At 37.6% G+C, this 22485-nt stretch overlaps 1 protein-coding gene across 1 annotated transcript in view; it reads right to left on the reverse strand.

Moving 5' to 3' along the window:
* PSME4 (proteasome activator subunit 4) overlaps positions 1-22485 on the reverse strand; it is a 103040-nt gene that overhangs the window by 20526 nt on the left and 60029 nt on the right. Inside the window, exons 21-35 of the mRNA XM_062209433.1 lie at positions 20087-20142; positions 18753-18809; positions 17469-17524; positions 17282-17380; positions 15049-15111; positions 14830-14925; positions 13581-13712; positions 10955-11164; positions 5566-5702; positions 4665-4718; positions 4270-4399; positions 3440-3521; positions 1593-1746; positions 999-1068; positions 40-165 (exon numbers count right to left, since the gene is read on the reverse strand). Of these exons, the coding sequence (XP_062065417.1) occupies positions 40-165; positions 999-1068; positions 1593-1746; positions 3440-3521; positions 4270-4399; positions 4665-4718; positions 5566-5702; positions 10955-11164; positions 13581-13712; positions 14830-14925; positions 15049-15111; positions 17282-17380; positions 17469-17524; positions 18753-18809; positions 20087-20142 (1522 nt within the window). The remainder of the gene's footprint in view (positions 1-39; positions 166-998; positions 1069-1592; positions 1747-3439; positions 3522-4269; positions 4400-4664; positions 4719-5565; positions 5703-10954; positions 11165-13580; positions 13713-14829; positions 14926-15048; positions 15112-17281; positions 17381-17468; positions 17525-18752; positions 18810-20086; positions 20143-22485) is intronic.

Raw genomic sequence — 22485 nt, forward strand, 5'->3', positions numbered from 1 at the left:
GTCATTAAGCTTTATGAAGTTTATAAACAAGATAATTACCTTAAAGAGGCAAAAACGTCGAGGATTAAACTTATCTTTTCCCTTTCTGTCTTCTAAAGATAGAAAAGTAATTAACTGTTCAACAAATTTAGGATCAGAAAAGTGATCAAATATAATCTGTTCTGCCTATAAAGTTAAAGAAAAAGAATATTCAGATTTTAAAAGCAAAACTCTAAGAAACTTCTAATCAATTATGACTTTGATACTCAATAATAGGCTGTATTTTTCTATTAAAGAATTGTTTCAGTTCTCACGCATACTAAAATGCTTTCTAGCACCAAAATATTAACTCCTCCTAAACATGCTAAATCCAGAATAGCTTAAAGTTTTCCTTCATATCTTCAGGTCTGGACCCAATTTCTTCTACTGTGCATTAATAGCAACACATGTTCTTGGGAAATGAGCACCTAACGCTATTGTACTACCTGAATTGCAAACCCTAACAATTCATCTCCCCATTTGGATAACACCAGAAATCACAAGGTAATCTTTGTTCAGAATTAGAAATGTGCCAGTACCATTAACTTTAAGAATAAATAAACTTAAAAGTGTTGAAATAACTTTAAAAGTGCTAAGTTCAGCAAACTAAAAGTTTTTTAGTAAACCTATAAATATCTATTTACTGCTCATTTCTATGTAATAAAAAACTCAAACTCAGTCATTATCTTTGTCTTCAAGAGGCTCTTCTATCAGGCAGAATGGAATTAGCAGCTATCCTCATAGGGCATTACCTAAGAGAGTGCTAAGTGGAACACTAACTTGAGAGCAACCTTAGATATATCAAGACTTATGTCAACTGGCACCAGTCAAGGCAGGAGGGGGAAGGACTATACATCCACCAGGATTTACTCAGTGCTATCCTCAAATACATGAACTGGAAAAAAGATCAGAACTGAGACTGAAATAAATCAGTGGCCAAAAATAAGATGCATTTGAACCATGGTGAAATGGATGCTTACCTCTGTCATATCCTCCCTGCTTCTGCCAAGCTTAGGCTGCTCTTCCACACCAGCATAAACAACCATATTCCTATACAGTAAGAGTTTATAATACGCATAAAAATATTAGGAGCTTCATGAATAGAAAGCATTAGAAGGCACTTTTACTGAACTCCAACTAGATGGTGAGTTTGGGGTATGAATACATTAATAACAATCTTGGCCTTAAAAATCTATCAGATCATTGTGTCCTAACACATCAATTACTGGAGTCAACAATCAGAGACACTACGTATTTCTCTGGGCTGGTTTGAGGCATATCTAATATTAACAGGTAAGAATATAATTTAGAGCAGCTATCAACAACCTCTTTAGCCATATAATTATGGGATTAAGAAAGGCTAAGAATTTTAGTGCAAGGAAAGAGGCAGGAATGAGGCACAGCATTGGCAGGAGCAAAAGAAAGAGAGGAAGAGAGGAGGAAAAAAATGTGGAAGAAGAGAGGAGGAAAAAACCCTCACGTGCCTCTGAACCTCCCCAGAAATCTACATATGATAAAACAAATTATTATCAAAGGCTATTTAATTATAAGGTACAGAGTAAATTATGACTTACTTTGGCCAAGTGTAGTACCCCCAGTGAGTTTTTTCCACAAAGCAACTTGACTCCCATTCTTTTTTAGTCCTTGGTATACTTTTGCTATTATAATGCAACCAATGATTATCTGGCCTATCACCAGCAAGAATTTGGGCAGGTCTGGGATATCCACCTAAGGAAAAGAAAATCACATTTGATAAATAAAAAAAAGTATCTTGAAAGTCATATTTATTGAGAGATGGAGAGGCAGAGGGAGAGAGAGACATCTTCCATCTGCTGGTCCATTCCCCAGGTAGCCATAACAGCCAGTGCTGGGTCACACCGAAGCCAGGAGCCTCATCTGGGCCTCCCAAACCCTTGGACCCTGCTCTGCCGCTTTCCCACATGCATTAGCAGGGAGCTGGATCAGGAGCGGAGCAGCCAGAACTCAATTCGCTGCCACTATGGGATGCTGGCATCCCAAGAGGAAGCTTTACCCACTATACCACAATGATGGCCCCCTCATTTGTTAAATTTTAAAACATTCTTCTAACAACTATACCACTAGTTTAACTGTCTTTATAATAAGACACTATCAAAATTCTCAGAAAAGATTATATATATGTGTGTGTGTGATATGTGTATGAGCAATTAAGGGAGCATTTCAAACCAGAGAGGAAAAGATGGCATTATTACTAAATGGTACTGGGATGGTTATTTGGGGGAGGAAAATCAATTCTGATACATACTTTACTTCTTTTATCAAAATTAGAAAGTTTTGTTGAAAGTTCTTAGCTATGAATTAATTTCATACTTGAGTTCAAAGAACTCTAACATAGCCTTCACCAAATACCTCAAATTTTAAGTTTATGTCACACATATACTTTCCCTCTCCCTACACACACACACACTTGATAGAGCCATGTGTGTGTATTTTCTATAAACAACTTTCCTATATAACCAAAAGACAATTTTCAAAAATCACAAAGGCAAAAGAAAAAAGGGCAACATTGACACTGTACCATTATGTGATTAACATACCTTATTCGAATTTTGTCAATTGTCCCTTATATCCAAAGAAAAAAAATTTTAAACATTTTTTTCCTACATTATAATCCAATCTAGAATTAAGCACCGCATTAAAGTAAAACTAAAGAGACATGACAACCAAATGCAATGTTTTCATCCTTTATATCCAAAAAAGATTTAAGGTATAAAGGAGAAGTTAACCTTGCCCCAATCTCTACCCCAAAAAGCACTTAACAAATTGCTAATGGTATTTTAAATCTTTGAAGTACAGCTGTATAAATAACTTAGTATGTGAGGTAAATGATATGAAATACAAGATGTATTTCCTAGAATATCACTAGTTTGTTACTAGTTTTTAATAAGTCAACTATGCGCTTCACAATACTACTTCATACTTTCAATTAATACCTAAAAAGAACAGTATTTGAAGTCAAGAACTAGAATTTTTACCTTTCCAGGAGATTTTCTGAGTTTTACTGAAAACCAGTATTAATTATTGTTGCTATGGAGTCAGCACCGTGGCATACAAGGTTCAGGCTCCGTGTGCAGTATCGTCATCCCACATGGGCACCAGATCAAGTCTCGGCTGCTCCACTTCCGATCTAGCCCTCTGCTAATGCCTGGGAAAGCAGTGGAAGATGGCCTAACTACTTGGGCCCCTGAACCCACATGGGAGACCCAGCAGAAGCTCTTGACTCCTAGCTTTGGCCTGGCCCAGCTCTAGCTGTTATGGCATTTGGGGAGTGAACTAGAGGATGGAAGATCTCTCTCTGACTCTCTACCTATCCTCCCTCTCTCTGTATTTCTGCCTTTCAAATAAATAAATATTTTAAAAAATTATTTTTGATAATACTTACTGATTTCATAAGGATTGATAGTCAGCTTTTTATGGGTTCTTTTTAGCTGTTTGAGAATCCCAGCAACAGCTGAGATAGCCATCTAGATAAAACAGATAAGGGATATTTATCAAAATTTGAAAATCTCTAAAATGGTTGCCTGCTTCACCTAAAACAGAAGCTGGATTCTGTTTCTTTCTGAAACACCTCACCCACTGACATATAGTAGCAGAGTCACATGAGTGCTAAATCTGACTTAGAGAACCTTACCATGCTGGTCTCTCTACCCAGAATACCTGGACCTTTCCATTGTTAAATCAACACCTGTTCATTCTTCAAATCTCAACCTAATGGTCTTTTTAAGGATCTTTCTCCAATACACTACACTAGACCACACCCCTACTCCATTGCTCCTCACCTTTAACACTTTCAAAGTAAAACCACAAAGTTATATACCCTGATTTCTTTTTACTCCTGAAAAACTAAGTATCTAATTTCTTTTATTGTCTTGCTCTTTCCCCTTAGCTGATAAATTGTTCCCTGTTATACACTCCAAGTGTTGAAATGCACAATGCCCAAACATGTTCTCCTATATTTTCTGGATGAATTATTATAATAATTAATTATATAGTAATTATATATTATATAATCATTTATCATATATAAATATATACTATAATTATACAATACTATACTAATTATATAATTATTATAATAACCAATAGTGGGATTTTTCAAATCAATACATTTAAGAATATTTATAAGGTATGTATTATTTATAAAGAATTCAAAGACTTTAGGTAAGGTAAATATTCCCAAAACCAAGATAGTAGTTAACATGAAGTATTTACCTTTCGAACTACGATTGCATCATGGTTGAGATTCTCAACAAAAAACCGTATGGCACGAAGAGGCAACACTCGGTCATCTCTTAAGAGCAGAGACAGAAGTCCAATGCCTATGTGTTCAAATTTCCAGGGCCTTAAAGGGGTAGGGGAGTGAGGAGAAGATCACACAGGTGTCACTAATAAAACCATTATAATGAAGAATGCTGTTTCTATCACCAATTCCAAACTTTCCCTCCATCTCCTTCTATCTTAGCCTTCTTTTAAATACACAAGACACAGTGTAATTTCTGTGTGTGACAGAACCTTTTATGGTCTTCCACACAGAAACATTTAAAAGAAACACTCTGAAAATTAAAAAAAATTTTTTTCAAATTAAAAAAAATTTTTTTCACACTTACAGATTTCTTTGCTCCACACCATCTAGCAAAGTGTTTACCAAATTTTCATAGTTCCTTAAAGAAAAACAAAATCAGGTGAAGTACTGTTTTACTGTAATACTAAGATGGGAACATCAAATAATGTTAACAAATTTGAATTCTAGCCCAATTTACTTCCCCTTACTCCCCTCTGCCTGATGGTAAAGGCAATGTAAGAAGAAAGAGTGAAAAGCAGATGACTGCATAAAGACATGAGGGAAAAAAGGAGGTACAGGAGGTTATGTACAGCGAACACCTCAATGTTCCTGAGTGAGCATTCAAGGCACATCTTTGAGCACTAAGACATTTAGTTACAAGTGTTCTATATGGCATGCTGGGTATCTGTAAGCTATCCTATTTGAGAATTTATTATTTATAAAGTCATTTTAGAAAGCAGCAAGAAGGCATATTCACATTCTAATTATAAAGCAAAAAAAAAAAAAATTACGCTAAATCCACTGCTTGAGTGTTATTACTGAAACACTAAGTGTTTTGGTTCCAAGAACTGAAAAACAGTTTAGTAATGTCCTAATACCAAATCTGACCAGAAAATAATTATTATGAGTTATTAAGTTCATGTACTGAACTTGAATTTAGGGTTCAACAACTGATATATACCAGTTATGTTATTTCAAAATATTACAATTTTAAAAATTCAAGAGCATTAATACTAAAAAAAGATGCAATATTAAAATAACTTTATTTTAGGCTGGTGTTTTCCACTTCAATAGGTCAAAGTGAAAAACTCGGAGATCCATACGGCAATTTTATCTTTTTTTTTTCAAAAGTCAATGTATAAAAATAAGTAGTTATGGTACATCTATATTTCAGAGAGATTTAAAACTTAATATCTACATTGTCTATGTTAGCAGCTATTCATTACCTTAGGGCATCAGCATTCTTCTCTTGCTGGCGTTTAAGTCCTTCTTTAATTTTTTCTGGACTAAGCAATGTCTCGTTGACAGAGGGGTTTTTTGATTGTTGAAGTAATTCTGCTATTTCGACACATGACTCTGGAATCTTATTAAAAAAAATCAGGGAAAAAATGATATTCTGACACACCCTAAAATATGCCATGCTAGAGTTAAGTGAAGAAGTGAGACATAAAAGGCCACATATTTTATGATTCATTTATAAAATATCTAATAACAGGCAAATTCACACGGAAAAAAAAGTAGATTAGTTATCCAGTGGCTATAGGTGCTGTGGGAGCAGGAAGCAACTGCAACTGGGTAAAAGGTTTCTCTGTGGGTGATGAAAATGTTCTAAGATTTGAGTTGTGATGGTTACACAACCCTGTGAATATATGATTGTGAACATGTACCTGTACAACTGAACATGTTGAGGTAAGTGTTTCGTGTAGCAGCTAAGATGCCACTTGAGATAACTGCTCCCCCCCCTCTTCTGGAGTGCCTAGTTTTAAGTCCAAGCTCTACTCCCAACTAGCTTCCTGCTGAGGCAGAAAGTGATGGCTTAAGGAGTTGGGTCACTGCCACCTCCACAGGAAACTGGCTCCTGGCTTCAGTGTGGTAAGCCCCCGCTGTAGAAGACATGTAGGGAGTAAACCAGTGGATAGGAGATCTGTCTGTTTTCACATAAATAAAATTATTTCTTCTTCGGCATGTGAGCTATATCTCAAGTCAAAAAAGTGTAATGACCGTTGCAAAGAACAAGACTATTTTATTTAAAAAGGAAGAGAGGGGTCAGTGTTGTGGCATAGCAGGCTAAGCAGCCACTTGCAACAGCAGCATCCCATATTCCATAAGCACTGTCAGTTCAAGTCCCAGCTGTTCTGTTTCCAGTTTGCTTCCTGTAATGCGCCTAGGGATGATGCCTATTGCTTAGGTCCCTGACACTCACATAGGGACCAAGATGGAGTTCTTGGTCTCTGGTCTGAGCCTGGCCCAGTCTTGGCTTGGAAGGCATTTGGGGACTAGAAGACCTTTCTCTGTGATACTCTGCCTTCAAATAAATAAATAATAAATCTTTAACAAATAACAAAGGGGGGGCACTATTGTAGCACAGTGGGTAAAGCCAGGGCCTGCAACACCAGCATACCATATGGGTACCAGTTCATGTGCTGTCAGCTCATCTTCCTGCCTAGCTCCCTAATAGCCTGGGAAAAGCAGAAGACAGTCTAAGTGTTTGGAGACCTGCCACCCATATGGAAACCCAGATGAACTTCCTGGATCCTGTCTCTCTCTCTCTTTCCTTGCATTTCCCTCTCTCGTCCTTCCTTTCTGTAACTCTTTCAAAATAAAAACATTCTTAATGTTCATGAATTGGAAGAACCAATTTCATCAAAATGTCCATTCTGCCAAAAGCAATTTACAGAGTCAATGTAATACCAATCAAAGACATTCTTCTCAGATCTAGAAAAAATGATGCTGAAATTCATATGGAAACATAGGAGACCTCAAATAGCTAAAGTAATCTTATAAAACAAAAACAAAGGCGAAGGCATCAATACTAGACTGCAAGACATTCTACAGGGAAGTGATAATCAAAACAGCCTGGTACTGGTAAAAAAAAAAAAAAAAAAAAAAAAAAAAACCCCAAATGGATAGAACAATGGAACAGAATAGAAACACCAGAAATCAACCCAAACATCTATAACCAACTTATATTTGATCAAGGAGCTAAAATCAATTTCTGGAGCAAGGACAGTCTATCCAAAAAACAGTTGAAAATTAGATTTCCACAAGCAGAAGTATAAAGCATTACCCCTACCTTACACAAAAATCCACTCAACATGGATTAAAGACCTAAATTTACGACCCAATACCATCCAATTATTAGAGAACACTGGAGAAACCCTGCCAAGATATCGCCACAGGCAAAGACTTCTTGGAAAAGACCCCAGAGGCACAGGCACCCAAAGCCAAAATTAACAACTGGGATTACATCAAATCAAGAAGTTTCTGTACTGCAAAAGAAACACTCAGGAAAGTGAAGAGGCAACTGAAGGAACGGGACAAATTATTTGCAAACTATGTAAGTGATAAAGGATTAATAACCAGAATCTACAAAGAGATCAAGAAACTCCACAACAAAAAAACAAACAACCCACTTAAGAGATGGGCCAAGGACTTAGACATTTTTCAAAAGAAGAAATCCAAACGGTCAACACACACGAAAAAATGTTCAGGATCACTAGCCATCAGGGCAATGCAAATCAAATCCACAATGAGGATTCACCTCACCCCGGTTAGAATGGCTCAACATACAGAAATCAACTAACAACAGATGCTAGAGAGGATGTGGGGAAAAAGGCACACTAACCCACTGTTGGTGGGAATGCAAACTGGTAAAGCCACTGTGGAAGACGGTTTCGAGATTCCTCAGAAATCTGAATATAGCCCTACCACACGACCCAGCCATCCCACTCCTCGGAATTTACCCAAGGGAAATTAAATTGGCAAATAAAAGAGCTATCTGCACCTCAATGTTTATTGCAGCTCAATTCGCAATAGCTAAGACGAGGAATCAACCTAAATGACCAAACAGAAGACTGGATAAAGAAATTATGGGATATGTACTCTATGGAATACTACTCAGCGGTTAAACAAACAAAAAAATCCGGTCATTTGCAACAAAATGGAGGAATCAGAGCAACATGAGGCTGAGTGAAATAAGCCAGTCCCAAAGGGACAAATCTCATATGTTCTTGATCTGTGACAACTAACTGAGCACCTAAAAGGAAACCTGTAGAAGAGAAACTGACACTAAGAGAAACAATGACTTGATCAGCGCTTGTCCTGTCGAGGAACAGCTATTTTATTCTTTTCAGTATTTTTTTTTCTACTTAATACCATTGGTTGAACTCTTAACAAAGAAATATTCTTACATGTTTAATTCCAATTGAAAATTGATCCCTGTAAAAACTAAGTGTGGGAATAAGAGAGGGAGGAGATGTACAGTTTGGCACATGTTCACATGGAATTACACCTAAGGGTAAAGCTAAAAATTTGCTGGGGCTGATGCTGTGGCACAGTGAGTTAAAGCCCCAGCCTGCAGCGCCAGCATCCCATATAGGTGCTGGCTCAAGACCGAGTTGCTCCACTTCCGATCCAGTTCTCTATTATGGCCTGGGAAAGCAGCAGAAGATGGACCAACTCCTTGGGCCCCTGCACCCATGTGGGAGACCTGGAAGAAACTCCTGGATCCTTCCTGGCTTTGGATTAGGTCAGCTCTGGCCATTGCGGTCATTTGGGGAATGAACCAGCAGAATGGAAGACCTCTCTCTCTGGTTCTCTCTAACACTTTGTTTGAAATCAATTAAGTTGCCAGGTACTAATGCCATCTTATATGTTAAAGTGATCATATTAAGTGTGCAACTGATCATACAGATAGTGTCAAAGGAATCACATAAATAAGACCAACTGACTGCTAATAATAATTGATAGAACAAAAGGAGAGAATGATCCAACATGGCAGACTCATAGAATGACAAATGCCCTAAGTAGCACTCTGACCTCAGAATCAGTCCTCAAGGCATTTGGATCTGGCTGAAAAGCCCATCAGAGCATTTCAGGCATGGAAAGCCACGACACTGTGGTAAAAAATGATCTACACAAAGGAACTCCGTGAGATCCCAGTGGAAAGAAGCGGCCAAAGAAGGAGGTACTTTTTTCTGAAGGCAGGCAAGAACTTCCACTTTGATTATGGCCCTGTCTAAATACTGACAGAGTTTGTGGACTCAAAAGGTTTCCATAGCCTTGGCAGCTCACAAGAGCCTCTGGTGATCACTGACATCATAAATGAGAGTGTCAATTGTTAAATCAATGATAGGAGTCACTGTGCACTTGCTCCAAATGTAGGACCTCTGTTCTTAATGAGTTGTACATATGAGAGTTAATGGTAAAACTTGTCTTCAAATAGTACTTATACTTTGGGTGTCTGTGTGAGTGCAAACTGTTGAAATCTTTACTTAGTATGTAGTTGATGTTCTGTATATAAAGATAATTAAAAATTAATCTTAATGAAGAATGGGATGGGAGAGGAAGTAAGAGGTGGGATGGTTTGGGGGTGGTAGGGTGGGTATGAGGGGAAGAACCACTATATTCCAAAAGCTGTAACTATGAAATTTATACTTATTAAAGAAAAGCTTTCAAAAAATAATCAGCATTTTTTTTTAATTTTTTTATTTAATGAATATAAATTTCCAAAGTACAGCTTATGGACTACAAAGGTCCCCCCCCACAACTTCCCCCTCACCCGCAACCCTCCCCTTTCCCACTTGCTCTCCCCTTCCATTCCCATCAAGATTCATTTTCAATTCTCTTTATATACAGAAAATCAGTTTAGTATATATAAAGATTTCAACAGTTTGCCCTCACATAGCAACACAAAGTGAAAAAATACTGTTGGAGTACTAGTTATAGCATTAAATAACAGTGTACATCACATTAATGACAGAGATCCTGCATGATATTTTTTTAAAAAGATTGATTACTTTTCTATGTAATTTCCAATTTAACACCAAGGCTTTTTTTTTTTTTTTTCATTTTCAATTATCTTTATATACAGAAGATCGCTTCAGTATATACTAAGTAAAGATTTCATCAGTTTGCACCCACACATAACCACAAAATGTAAAAATACTGTTTCAGTACTAGCTATATCATTACTTCACCTTGAGCCTATGAGAGTATTTTAGGCATGGAAAGCCAAGACACTCTGGAAAAAAAAAAGAAGACGACGACCTAAATGAAGGATCTCAGCGAGTGTGATCCCAGTGGAAAGAACGGGGCCATCAAGGTAGGAGGTACCTTTCTCTGAAGGGAGGAGAGAATTTCCACTTTGACTATGGCCCTGTCAGAATAGGATCAAAGTCGGCGAACCCTAAAGGCTTCCATAGCCTCGGCAACTCATGGCTAGAGCCTGGGGAGATTGCTGACGCCATAAACAAGAGTGTCAAATTGTTAAATCAACATCAGGAGTCACTGTGTACTCATGTCCCATGTGGGATCTGTCCTTAATAATCAGCATTTTACAAATGAAGCTGCAGACACATATGGGATAATGCGAACTATAACAATGTAGTAACCTTTATAACCTCTTGGTAGAAAACAATAGACATGCTCCAAGTTGCCACTCCACCCTGTTATCTATAGTAAAGATCATTAAAAGAACAAAATGGAAATAAAAAACAAAAGCTTTTTAAAGAAGTTAGAATCAAATGCCATAATAGATAATTAAAAGGGGGGGGGGTGCATTTTAACAAGGCAACATCTCCACTAAAATATGAATGACGAAATGGTTTTGCTTACTTTGAAGTCCAAGCCGATTGTTTCATATTGCCGATGAATCTTTTCTGCAAGATCATCAAACAGTCTCACTATTGATGGCTTTTCTAGTGACATTGCTTGGCTAAGCCCTGAAGAAACAATTGCTGGCCATGTCTGTACAATACAGTCCCAGTCATGAAGATTTGCCAGGCACACACCACTGTGATTTCCAAGGAGACAATATAATGCACCCTGCAGGAAAAAATAAATTTATACGGGAGATAATATGCATGATTTAGTTTCAGCCAAAGCACTTATTTGTTTTTAAATTTACATTGATTACTTAAATGTTTAATGTTGGTAAAACAGGCTTACAATAAAAATGTAAATTTGATATTTAATTATATGACATACACTTAATTTTTTCTGATTCATTTAATAGATGATTTATTCAGAGAATGGCTACTAGTAAGAATGCAAGAATATTTCTAACAGAGATTCCATTCTAATCTTTTTCTACAACAAAGGTTATAAAAGATGCCACTCTGTATTTTAGAGCAAATGGTCTGAAATACCTGGCTGCCAAGAATTTTACTAAATACATAAAATTCTTTAATTACACTATGCAGTTTACTCACTCCACTCTGCTCTCTACAGGTTCTATGTAAGGTTCTGTGGTAACCCCGATTCTTTGACTTAGCTAATTTTCCACCTTTGTTCTTATATAACCTTTCTGATTCTGTCCATTTAAATTGCTCTCAACAAGATCAACAAGATATATTCAATGAGTTAGACCCCTATGACATTTGACAACAGAGGTCAAGTGAACATGTTCTATAAAGGGCCAGAAAGTAAACAGTGAGCTATCTGTCTCTGTCTCAAATACTCATCTCTTCACTGATGCATGACAACAGCCATACACAATACACAGAAGAATGGACATGGTAGTTTCAATAAAGCTTTACTCACAAAAGCAAGTAACTGAGCCTCGGTTGTAATATGTTGATGTCTACCTTAAAAGCTAACTTCAAGGAATATGTTTCCTGCTTGTTTTAAATTCACTCTAGAATCCTAGCACTTCTAGAAATCTCTTTGCCTCCTGTGATTCTTCATTTCTTGATACTTCCGACTTTGTCTATTTCAGTCAACTCCTGTGCCCAGAGTTTCTCAACACGTCCCTTGTTTCTCTTCTCACGCTCCTTGTAGGCTTTCTTACCCATGCTCAAAGACTTAATTTGTCATCAACAGACATGAAAATGGTGTCTTTAAACTCATGTCCAAGTGCCAATTGCCTCTTAGTTTATAGGAAACACTTCAATTTTTAAATGTTTAAATAAACTAATTCATCATCTATTCTCCCTAGTCTCTCTCTCTCTCTGATATGTCCAACAAACACTGCACAATCCTGGAGCTTAGTAATTTTGGTATCTTTTTTCAGTGCCCTCACATTCATTCATAAAGTTCAATCTATCCTCTCTCCTGAATCACTCGCCATGGGTAAAGTTCTCTCGATGTGATGGTATAAAGAATCATACCTTTTTTTTTTTTTTTTTTTTTAAGATTTATTTATTTGAAAGGCAGAGTTACAGAGAGGCAGAGGCAGAGGCAGAGAGAGAAAGAGAGAGAGACAGAAAGAGAACTCTTCCATCTGTTGGTTCACTTCCCACATGGCCATAGCTGTGCCGATTTGAAGCCAGGAGCTTCTTCGGTGTCTCCCACACAGGTGCAGGGGCCCAAGGACCTAGGCCATCCTTTGTTGCTTTCCCAGGCCATAATATGGAGCTGGACTGGAAGTGGAGCAGTCGGGAATTTAACTGGCCCATAGAGGATGCTAGCCCTGCAGGAGGCGGCTTTACACACTGTGCTACAGCACCGGCCCCTCTTATCTACATTCTATGGCGTCCCTATGGGATGTAATGTCCTAGGTACTTCCTTCATGCTGATCATGCTACTTTTTTTTTTTTTAAAGATTTATTTATTTATTTGAAAGTCTGAGTTACAGAGAGAGGAGAGGCAGAGAGAGAGAGAAAGGTCTTCCATCCAATGGCTCACTCCCGAGTTGGCTGCAATGGCCGGAGCTGTGCCGATCTGAAACCAGGAACCAGGAGCCTCTTCTGAGTCTCCCAAGTGGGTGCAGGGGCCCAAGGACTTGGGCCATCTTCCACTGCTCTCCCAGGCTTTAGCAGATAGCTGGATCAGAAGAGGAGCAGCCAGGACTAGAACCGGCGCCCATATGGGATGCTGGCACTTCAGGCCAAGGCATTAATGCGCTGCGCCGTAGCGCCAGCCCCCATACTACTTTCAACTTCTTAATATTTCATCTCTCTTAGGGCCAAATTACTCAGCCACTAGTGTTCAATTAAAAGAATTCTTTTTCTCAGGGAGTTATGCACTCAGTATTTTCTCCTTCATAATACTGATCACAAACACTGATAAATACATAAAGAATTAGGGAATAAAAAAGACTATAGCTGTTAAAAGGAAATTTGTACTTATGTCCTTAACTTACTTTAAAATATATTTAAAAGTAAGTCAGTGGACAGATACTTAATATGACAATTATAAAATTTTAAATACAGAATTTGGTGGTTATAGGAAGTTCACGGCAGACCTCCTTCAACTTTTCTATAATGAAAACTTTCCTAGTCAAAGAAAACAAAACCTGTACCTTGAACTGTTGTTGTGTAACATCTTTTCTATCAGGCCGTAAGAATTCCAAAACTAAGGGAATGATATCTCTGCAACAGAAGTTATACGCTCCCAGGGCAGCAAAAAATGTTTGCTGAGCCTTATTTCTGACCTGTAGAAAGTATTATTAACAAAAGACTTTAAGTGGCAGAGAAAACACAAAAAATTCCTAATTGAATTATCAAAAAGTAATAATATAAATGTTATCTAATTAACAGCAAAATATATCAGAACATATATGCTAAAAAATGAATATATGATTATCTTCATATTAAAAGAAAAGTACATTACCACCAACTAACCACATCCAAATTATAGATTATGTTGGTTCAAATAGTTCTGATAAAGGGGAAATCAAAAGGAGTCAACAGGCATTTTGTTTAAAAACACAGATAAAATAATCAGTAGACAATTAAAGCACTTGGGCCATCTTCCACTGCTTTCCCAGGACATTAGCAGGGAGCTCAATGGGAAGTGGGGCAGCTGGGACTCACGGGTGCCCAGATGAGATGCAGGAATCAGCTTAACCTGCTGCACTATAATGCCAGTCCTGACTTTAACCTTTTCAAAGCATGCCGTAAATACAGCCTCACATATTTTGAACCCAAAGGATTCATTTATATGGATTTATAAACAAAGAGCTACTTAAACAATGGATAATAACTGATTTTTTAAAAAAGTAACATACGATACATATTTTTAAATCTTTAAACATTACTTTAAGAGGGAATTTCTAGGGTAGAAACCAGTTATCTGATCTACATCATTTTGCAAAGATAAAGTAAATGCCTGTACTTTGATTTCTTACTTTTTCCAGTTAACTGTGCTTGGGGATAACGTCTTGGTCTATGCTAAAGGACTGACCCTAAAATTATATGGCCCTCATAGACTGGCCCTTACAATTTAATTTAATTAAGTGCCAGCAGCACCATGCCAGGACTGTCTTTCAACTTTATATTAAGAAACAAAATCGAGGAGCAATTACAAATAGTAAGATTACATATTATTAAAAAACAGTAGCAAAATTAACTTGAATATATTGGCAATATGAAAAGTGTTTCCTGAGCCAGTATGAATTACAGGGCCCTTGCCTTTAGTTCTGGTTTTCTTACTTCCTGCCAGGTTGACTATGAGGGCAGTGATTTAAACTCTTCTGTTAAAATGCAGACATTTAAATGACATGTAATAAAATGGGAGTGTTAGGATGACAGTCTGTAGACAAGCCTTACCTGACTGTAGGAACTTGTGGATAAACGAAGAAGGTCTCTAATCATATCTTGATGTATCTTTTTATACTCACAACCCTCGACAGTTAGTGTTCTTAACTAAGAAAACAATACAAACCAAAGTGCTTGTTGAAAGTTGATTTAATCAGGAAAAGCATAAATAAGTAAATAAACATAGAAAAACTGGCATTTAAAAAAGTCACAAGTGAAAAAGGAATTTACCTCATGTTGCAACATTACTCTGTCAATCAACAGTGCTCTAATATGTTGTTTTTTCCCATGGAGCTGGAAAATAAAGCAGCAAACATCTCAAGATTTCCCCCAAATGATTTCAACAACAGACTCCGTTGAATCCCTTAATGAAAAATTACTTCAAAAAAGGTCCATGGTAGTCCCAACGCTGAAAGGTGGGGGTAATTTTATTATTATTTTTTAAAGAGTTATTTATTTGAAAGAGTTACACAGAGAGAGAAGTGGGGGTGGTCTTCTACTTGACTGGCTCATTCTCCAGTTGGCTGCAACTCAATGTAATTATGCAACTCCATATCTCTCTCCAGCCCAGAGCTGGGCTGATCTGAATCTAGGAGCCAGGAGCTTCTTCCAGATCTCCTATGAGGGTGCAGAGGTCCAAGAACTTGGGCCATCTTCCACTGCTTTCTCAGGCCGTAGCAGATAGCTGGGTCGGAAGTAGAGCAGCCAAGACTTGAACCAGCATCCATATGGGATGCTGGCACTGCAGGCAGCGGCTTTACTGGCCACGGCACAGCACTGGCTTCTAACTTCATTAATTCTAAACAAATACCATCTTGATGGTATTAACTTTAAGGCTAATAAAAGAATCACCTCCCGGCCGGCGCCATGGCTTAACAGGCTAATCCTCCACCTTGCTGCGCGGGCACACCGGGTTCTAGTCCCGGTTGGGGCGCCAGATTCTATCCTGGTTGCCCCTCTTCCAGGCCAGCTCTCTGCTATGGCCCGGGAAGGCAGTGGAGAATGGCCCAAGTCCTTGGGCCCTGCACCCGCTTGGGAGACCAGGAGAAGCACCTGGCTTCTGGCTTTGGATCAGCGCGATGCGCTGGCTGCAGCGGCCATTGGAGGGTGAACCAACGGCAAAAAGGAAGACCTTTCTCTCTGTCTCTCTCTCTCTCACTATCCACTCTGCCTGTCAAAAAGAAAAAGAATCACCTCCTTTCATATCCAACACTCTGCTCTTTTCTGACAGGTTATTAACAGATCCAGATGCGGAGTGCAACAGAGTTGTTTCTTACTCAGTTAAATACTCTAAGTAGAAAAAAAAGGCTACTAAGAAAACTGCTCATCTCTGTTAGATTAATTTAAAGCTAGCCTTTTAGGGTAACTCCAAGTTTACTACAGAATAGAGAATCATTTATATTGCTAAAAATTATAGTATAACCTTTAATACACATGATCTCCTACCTAGTCACCAAAATACATATCCATGCTTCAAAGATTGTTCTCTTTTCACATCTTCATCTAATTAGCCAGCAAGTACCCACAACTGCATCTTGTTCAAAATGCCTCATCTCTGTCCCAATTGTAAGTGATTTAATTCAGGCTCTGTATCTTCACTTGGACTACAGTAGTTTAACAGCTCTCCCTGTTTCCAGTATCAATCTCCTAGCACTTATTTTTTCAGCTGTAGCAAGGCTTTTCAGTATTAGTGAACTGAATATTGATCTTTCCAATGTCCAGCTCAGATCTACCTAAGAACCTTTCATGGCACCTGCACTACTAAATATGAAACCAAAGCATTTTCTCTCAACAAGCAAAATATAAACAACCTAGTTTACCCCCTACCACTCTTCCCTATAGCGACTGCTCCCTAAAACGTGCCACACTTTTTATCTTCCTGCACTTGCATATGACATACCCTCTGTCTAAAATACTTAACACCACTTCTCTAAACAATTACTTCATATCATCTTTGAAGATCCAATTTCAGTAAATGTCTCTTACAGAAAGAAAGTCTTCCTACAGAAGAACACTGCTATGAACACCTCCTGGCTCATTTAGGTGGTCCTCCTTCTTTGCTCCCAGAGAATCTTACACAGATTTCTACCAGAGCACAAATGCAATGTTCTTTTTCTGATTTATTTACATGAAATGCAATGCTTTAAATTTATGCTTGTGACAATTCCTTATTTTTAATTCCTTCATGCTTTTAGAAGGCAGGCTAAATACGGTTCTTCACATTTCTATTGGGAGTTCAGATACAATCATGGAAACTGATAGATGATTCTGCACAAGGAAAATATATTTTCTTCCAGGACCCACTTGACTTACACTATATGCTTTTTACAGTCGTTATATATTTTTAAACCTGCTGCCCTGACTTATAGGGAAACTCACTCTGTACGATGACTAATACCTAAATCAAAATGTTATTACACATTTTTTAAAAAACTAATTTAAACATTTGGGTGAAAATACTGACCCGATTTTCCATCGATTTCTTTACTAAGTTAAAACTTTTCCATCGGGAGTCAAATTCATGCTTGTGAGATCCTTGGAATTGCAAAAGGTCTCCAATAATCTGCGTCACAAAATTTCAAATCTTATTTACAAATCATGAAGTCAAGCCTAATCACAATAATTATGCAACTATGAAATGACAACTGTACCTTTATGATAAGAAACAATGACTTTGTATCATCTTCTGAATTAACAAGTATGTGGTCTACAATAGAAGAAAAAAGATTTTAGTTAAAATATTTTATGAACTACTCTATGAATCCCATTCCATTAATTAAAAGAGTTACACAGAGAGAGAGAACAAGAGACAGAGAGAAAGGTCTTCCATCCACTGGTTCACTTCCAGATGACTGCAATGGGCCATGCTGAAACCTGGCACCAGGACCCTCTTGTAGATTTCCCACATAGGTAGCAGGGGCCAAAACACGTGGATCGGCCGGCGCCGTGGCTCAACAGGCTAATCCTCCGCCTTGCGGCGCCGGCACACCAGGTTCTAGTCCCGGTCGGGGCACCGATCCTGTCCCGGTTGCCCCTCTTCCAGGCCAGCTCTCTGCTGTGGCCAGGGAGTGCAGTGGAGGATGGCCCAAGTGTTTGGGCTCTGCACCCCATGGGAGACCAGGATAAGCACCTGGCTCCTGCCATCGGAACAGCGCGGTGCGCCGGCCGCAGCGCACCTACCGCGGCGGCCATTGGAGGGTGAACCACCGGCAAAGGAAGACCTTTTTCTCTGTCTCTCTCTCTCTCTCACTGTCCTCTGCCTGTCAAAAAGAAAAAAAAAAAAAAAAAATTAAATTAAAAAAAAAATAAAAATAAAAAATAAAAAAACACGTGGATCATACACACTCTGCTTTTTTTCACAGGGCATTAGCAGGGAGCTGATTAGAAGTGGAGCAGCTGGGCACTTTGCTGGTGTCACTGGTGGCAGCTTTTTTTTTTTTTTTTTTTTTAATTTTTTTTATTTTTGACAGGCAGAGTGGATAGTGAGAGAGAGACAGAGAGAAAGGTCTTCCTTTTGCCGTTGGTTCACCCTCCAATGGCCGCCGCGGTAGCGCGCTGCAGCCGGCGCACCGCGCTGATCCGATGGCAGGAGCCAGGTGCTTCTCCTGGTCTCCCATGGGGTGCAGGGCCCAAGCACTTGGGCCATCCTCCACTGCACTCCCTGGCCACAGCAGAGAGCTGGCCTGGAAGAGGGGCAACCGGGACAGGATCGGTGCCCCGACCGGGACTAGAACCCGGTGTGCCGGCGCCGCAAGGCGGAGGATTAGCCTAGTGAGCCGCGGCGCCGGCCTACTGGTGGCAGCTTTATCTGCTACACCATTATGCTGGCCCCACCACTTAGAATTTAAAATGTTAAGTAAAAAGCATGCATGCTATAGAATAAAATTCCTAACTATCTAATAGTACAAATAGGTGAAATGCACATATATACTTACTAAGAAGTTTCCTTATGACCCTAGCAATTGCTTCTCGATGGTTCTCTTTAGATAGATCTATTAAAAAAAAAAAAAAGGAATTTTAGACACAGAATGATCTTCAGACTTATCAAAATTTATAGCAGCAGCTTATGTTAAGAGGAGATAAAGTATCCGGACAAAAAATAAGCAAGTCTATATCATAGTTGGATTAGTGGCTATGCAAGATGCAGAATAACTTCTAAAACCTCCACATTTGAAATGAACTATTTATAAAGCCTTATTGGCAGGATCATGAAAAAGACAAGGAGAAGAGGAAGAGAAAAACCATTTTTGCCAATATTTCAAATGCTCTAGTCATTAGAGATCAGAAGTGTATGAATTTTTGAATTAGTCATAAGTCAACTCAAGCAAATAATCATACCTTAACTGTTATTATACATAACTTAATTATACATAACTGTTAATCCAGCAATGAAATGTGCTAAATATCTATTAGTGGTAGATTCAGAACATTAAATTAATACAATGAAATGTTTCCAATAAACATTAATATAAAATTTAAATCACTATAATATGAAGATTATTAGAATATAAGGATCACAACATTTTCATTCACATCAAGTGTATCAGTCCTAAAAGAATTCTAACCATAAATGAACAGTATAAAAGCCTACTTCTGGGGGTGGTAATGTGGCACATCAGGTTAAAGCCATGCTCTGCAGCACCGATATCCCACACGGGCACCTACATCTGCATACATAAATCACTCAAATACTGATTTACTTGTTGGTTTCTGTTTACTGGCTATTCTTTTTTTATTGTTATTTTTTAAAGATGTATTTATTTAAAAGGCAAAGTTAGAGAGAGAGACAGAGACAGAAACATAGAAAGACAGAACCCTCCCATCTGCTGGTTCACTCCCTAAATAGCCCTATCAGCCAGGGCAGGGCTGGGCTGAAGCTAGGAGCTTTCTCTGAGTCTCACACATGGGTGGCAGGAACCCAAGGACTTGTGCCATCTTCTGCTTCCTTTTCAGGAGCATTAGCAGAGAACGGATTGGAGATAGAGCAGCCGGGACTTGAATTGGCACCCATATGGTGCCATATGGGATGCTGGTTTGCAGGTGGCAGCTTTTACCTGCAACACCAGAACGCTACCCCTACTGACTGTTCTTTAAAAAATTTTCTAGCCTCTCCAGGAAAAGTAAAAATGACTATTGTCCACTGTATAATTAATATCCATTTTTATAACAAAGAGACGAGGAAAATCCTATTAAACTATTCCATTTTAACACCTGGAGAGTAACTGACCAAAACAATGCACAGATTTACTCAGATTAGGGAGTCACATACCATATTCAAGCCCAGTATACAACTTTGTCTCTTCCAAGGACACCATACTTGGTACCCTGTATAAAAACAAGAGTGCTTACACTTACTAATAATACCAATATGAAGCATCGTGAAGGATTAAAGGAAAAAGTCTCATTGCTAGAATGTTTAAAACAAAATAATGCTCTTTTATGAAATAGACTTCCCATCTTCAACACTTCTTTATTCTATCCTTCTGAAGATTAACAATACATTTTTTACTGAAACATTAATCTTAAAGAAAATGTTAATTTAGTGATTTCAAGGAAAAAAATTCATCTCCCAAAGAAACATGTTGATATTTAATTTTCAATTGTAAAAGCTTAGATCTGATGATAAACATTTATACCTTTACAAAGAAAAGTCAGCTTTAAAATGGTTTAATAATAGTTAAAACTCACAAATTTTATTAAGCATATACGATATAAGCTGCTTTAGATGATTAGCACCTTTCCTCTTAAAACTAGCAAAAGGGATATTTCCTAACATCTGCAGCAAAATGCCACTCATTTTGAAGAAAATTCAGATGCAAAAACACACTTTTCTAATTAAAGAGCTGCCACAAAGAATTGTCACCACATCCAAATTTAGCTAGTTAAACTCATCAAGAGGTTAAAAGTCACTTTTTAGGTATGCAAGAACAGATTTTATACAATAATCTATCTACCTGAAATTCAATTTTCTTCAAAGAAAAATAATTTTCAACATTTCAAAATATGAGGTTAAATCCAGTAGTTTATAAACAAAGACATATTACTTTCTATGAAGAGGAACATGGGCACAAAGGTCCAGGAAACAAATAAGTATATTCATATGAGGCTAATTAATAAAGAGAAACTGTATTATTATTTATCACTGATGAACTGACCACTCAGCCCTTGTAATGAAAAAAATGCTAGTTTTTAACCAAACATACCCACAGATCTACTGCATACCTTTCAAAAGTTGTTCAATTAAACGGGTTATTTCCATGTCATTATTTGAGTTATGAATTCTGCTATTTATCTAAGTAATTGGTAACATTATTATTAAAATGTCAGTACTGAACTGCATTTCATGCCATACTGTGGTGCCTAGGATAGCCAATACCTTCTGAGGATGCAAAACAAAGCCAATAGCGTGGCTTCTGTTTTATTAACTTATTTCAAAACTTAGTATTATTTTATAAGATAAAATGCTAATTTGCTTTTTAAGAGACTTTGAAGTTCAAAATCCTGTTTAAATTTAGTTTTCATTCTATAGAGCCCCAACCTTTGGCAACAGCTTCCATATGCATCCTGAAAATTTGTGTGTGATCAAAAAGTACATAAATATCCAAAACCTGGTCGATAAAAAATAAAATCGAATTCCTTTACAATGAACTTCGAGTCAATTGATATTAGAATTCATCAACAAAGAGAAAAGCCTGTGCTTAGAGAGTACTAAGGATAAAGCATGAGGGGTACTGCCTCTCCCACCTCATTCTTGTTAGAGCACGGGTAAGCGCATGTCTTGGGTTGTCGTTTGAGAATACTTGTCTCCCCACTGCTTCTATAAACGTGAGTAGCTTTCCAATGTACAGCTGTAATTATATCTTACCCAGTCCATAACAACTACCATGTAATAATCAATCAAGCATGAATTCTAATTATTGTCACATCACTCTTACAATTAAGATTTAAGAAGTAATCTCTATTATCATTTGACAGTTTAAAGTGGTTTTGTTGTATGTTTTTCTGGTTCTAGTAATACCAATCACACTGTAATCACATTTAAAAACAAATGGTAGCAGAGTCCTTGTTGCTATTTTTTTTTAATCCATAGGTCAGTGAATCTCTTTCCTACTAAAAAATCTAAAGAAATACTATCTTTTTCTATTTTAAAAAATGCCATCTTGTGTAAGACTTTAAATATTAACATAATTAAGAAAATAGGGCTGATCCAGAAACAGATACATATAAATATGTAAATAAGGTATCTAGTTAGATATATATTTAAGTTTTAATTTACTTCTAACCCACCACAAGCTCCTTTTATGCTTACATAAGATTCAAATTTAGTTTGATCTTTTCTTACATACCACAAATTAATCAAACTCTAATTGAGCTGACATGTTTTATGCTAAGTATTTGTCAGCAAGTATAAATATTTACACAAAATATTTCTTCTGATCTTCTTCTGTCCACTACCCAAGGAAGACTTTCTGATTGTACTTCTATGGTCACATTATAGGCATAGGTGTGCCCAGGTTGTACTGCTCTGATAATTTTGTTATGTATGTTATCCTAGCTGTCTTCACTTATAGATCTATCTGCTGATTAAAAGCCACTATAGAAGGGATGGCATTCCATATTAGAAAGACAGTTTGAGTTCTGGCTGTTCCTGTTAATGTGTCTGGGAAG

Source organism: Lepus europaeus, chromosome 13, assembly GCF_033115175.1.
Source record: "Lepus europaeus isolate LE1 chromosome 13, mLepTim1.pri, whole genome shotgun sequence".
Classification (NCBI taxonomy): Eukaryota; Metazoa; Chordata; class Mammalia; order Lagomorpha; family Leporidae; genus Lepus; species Lepus europaeus.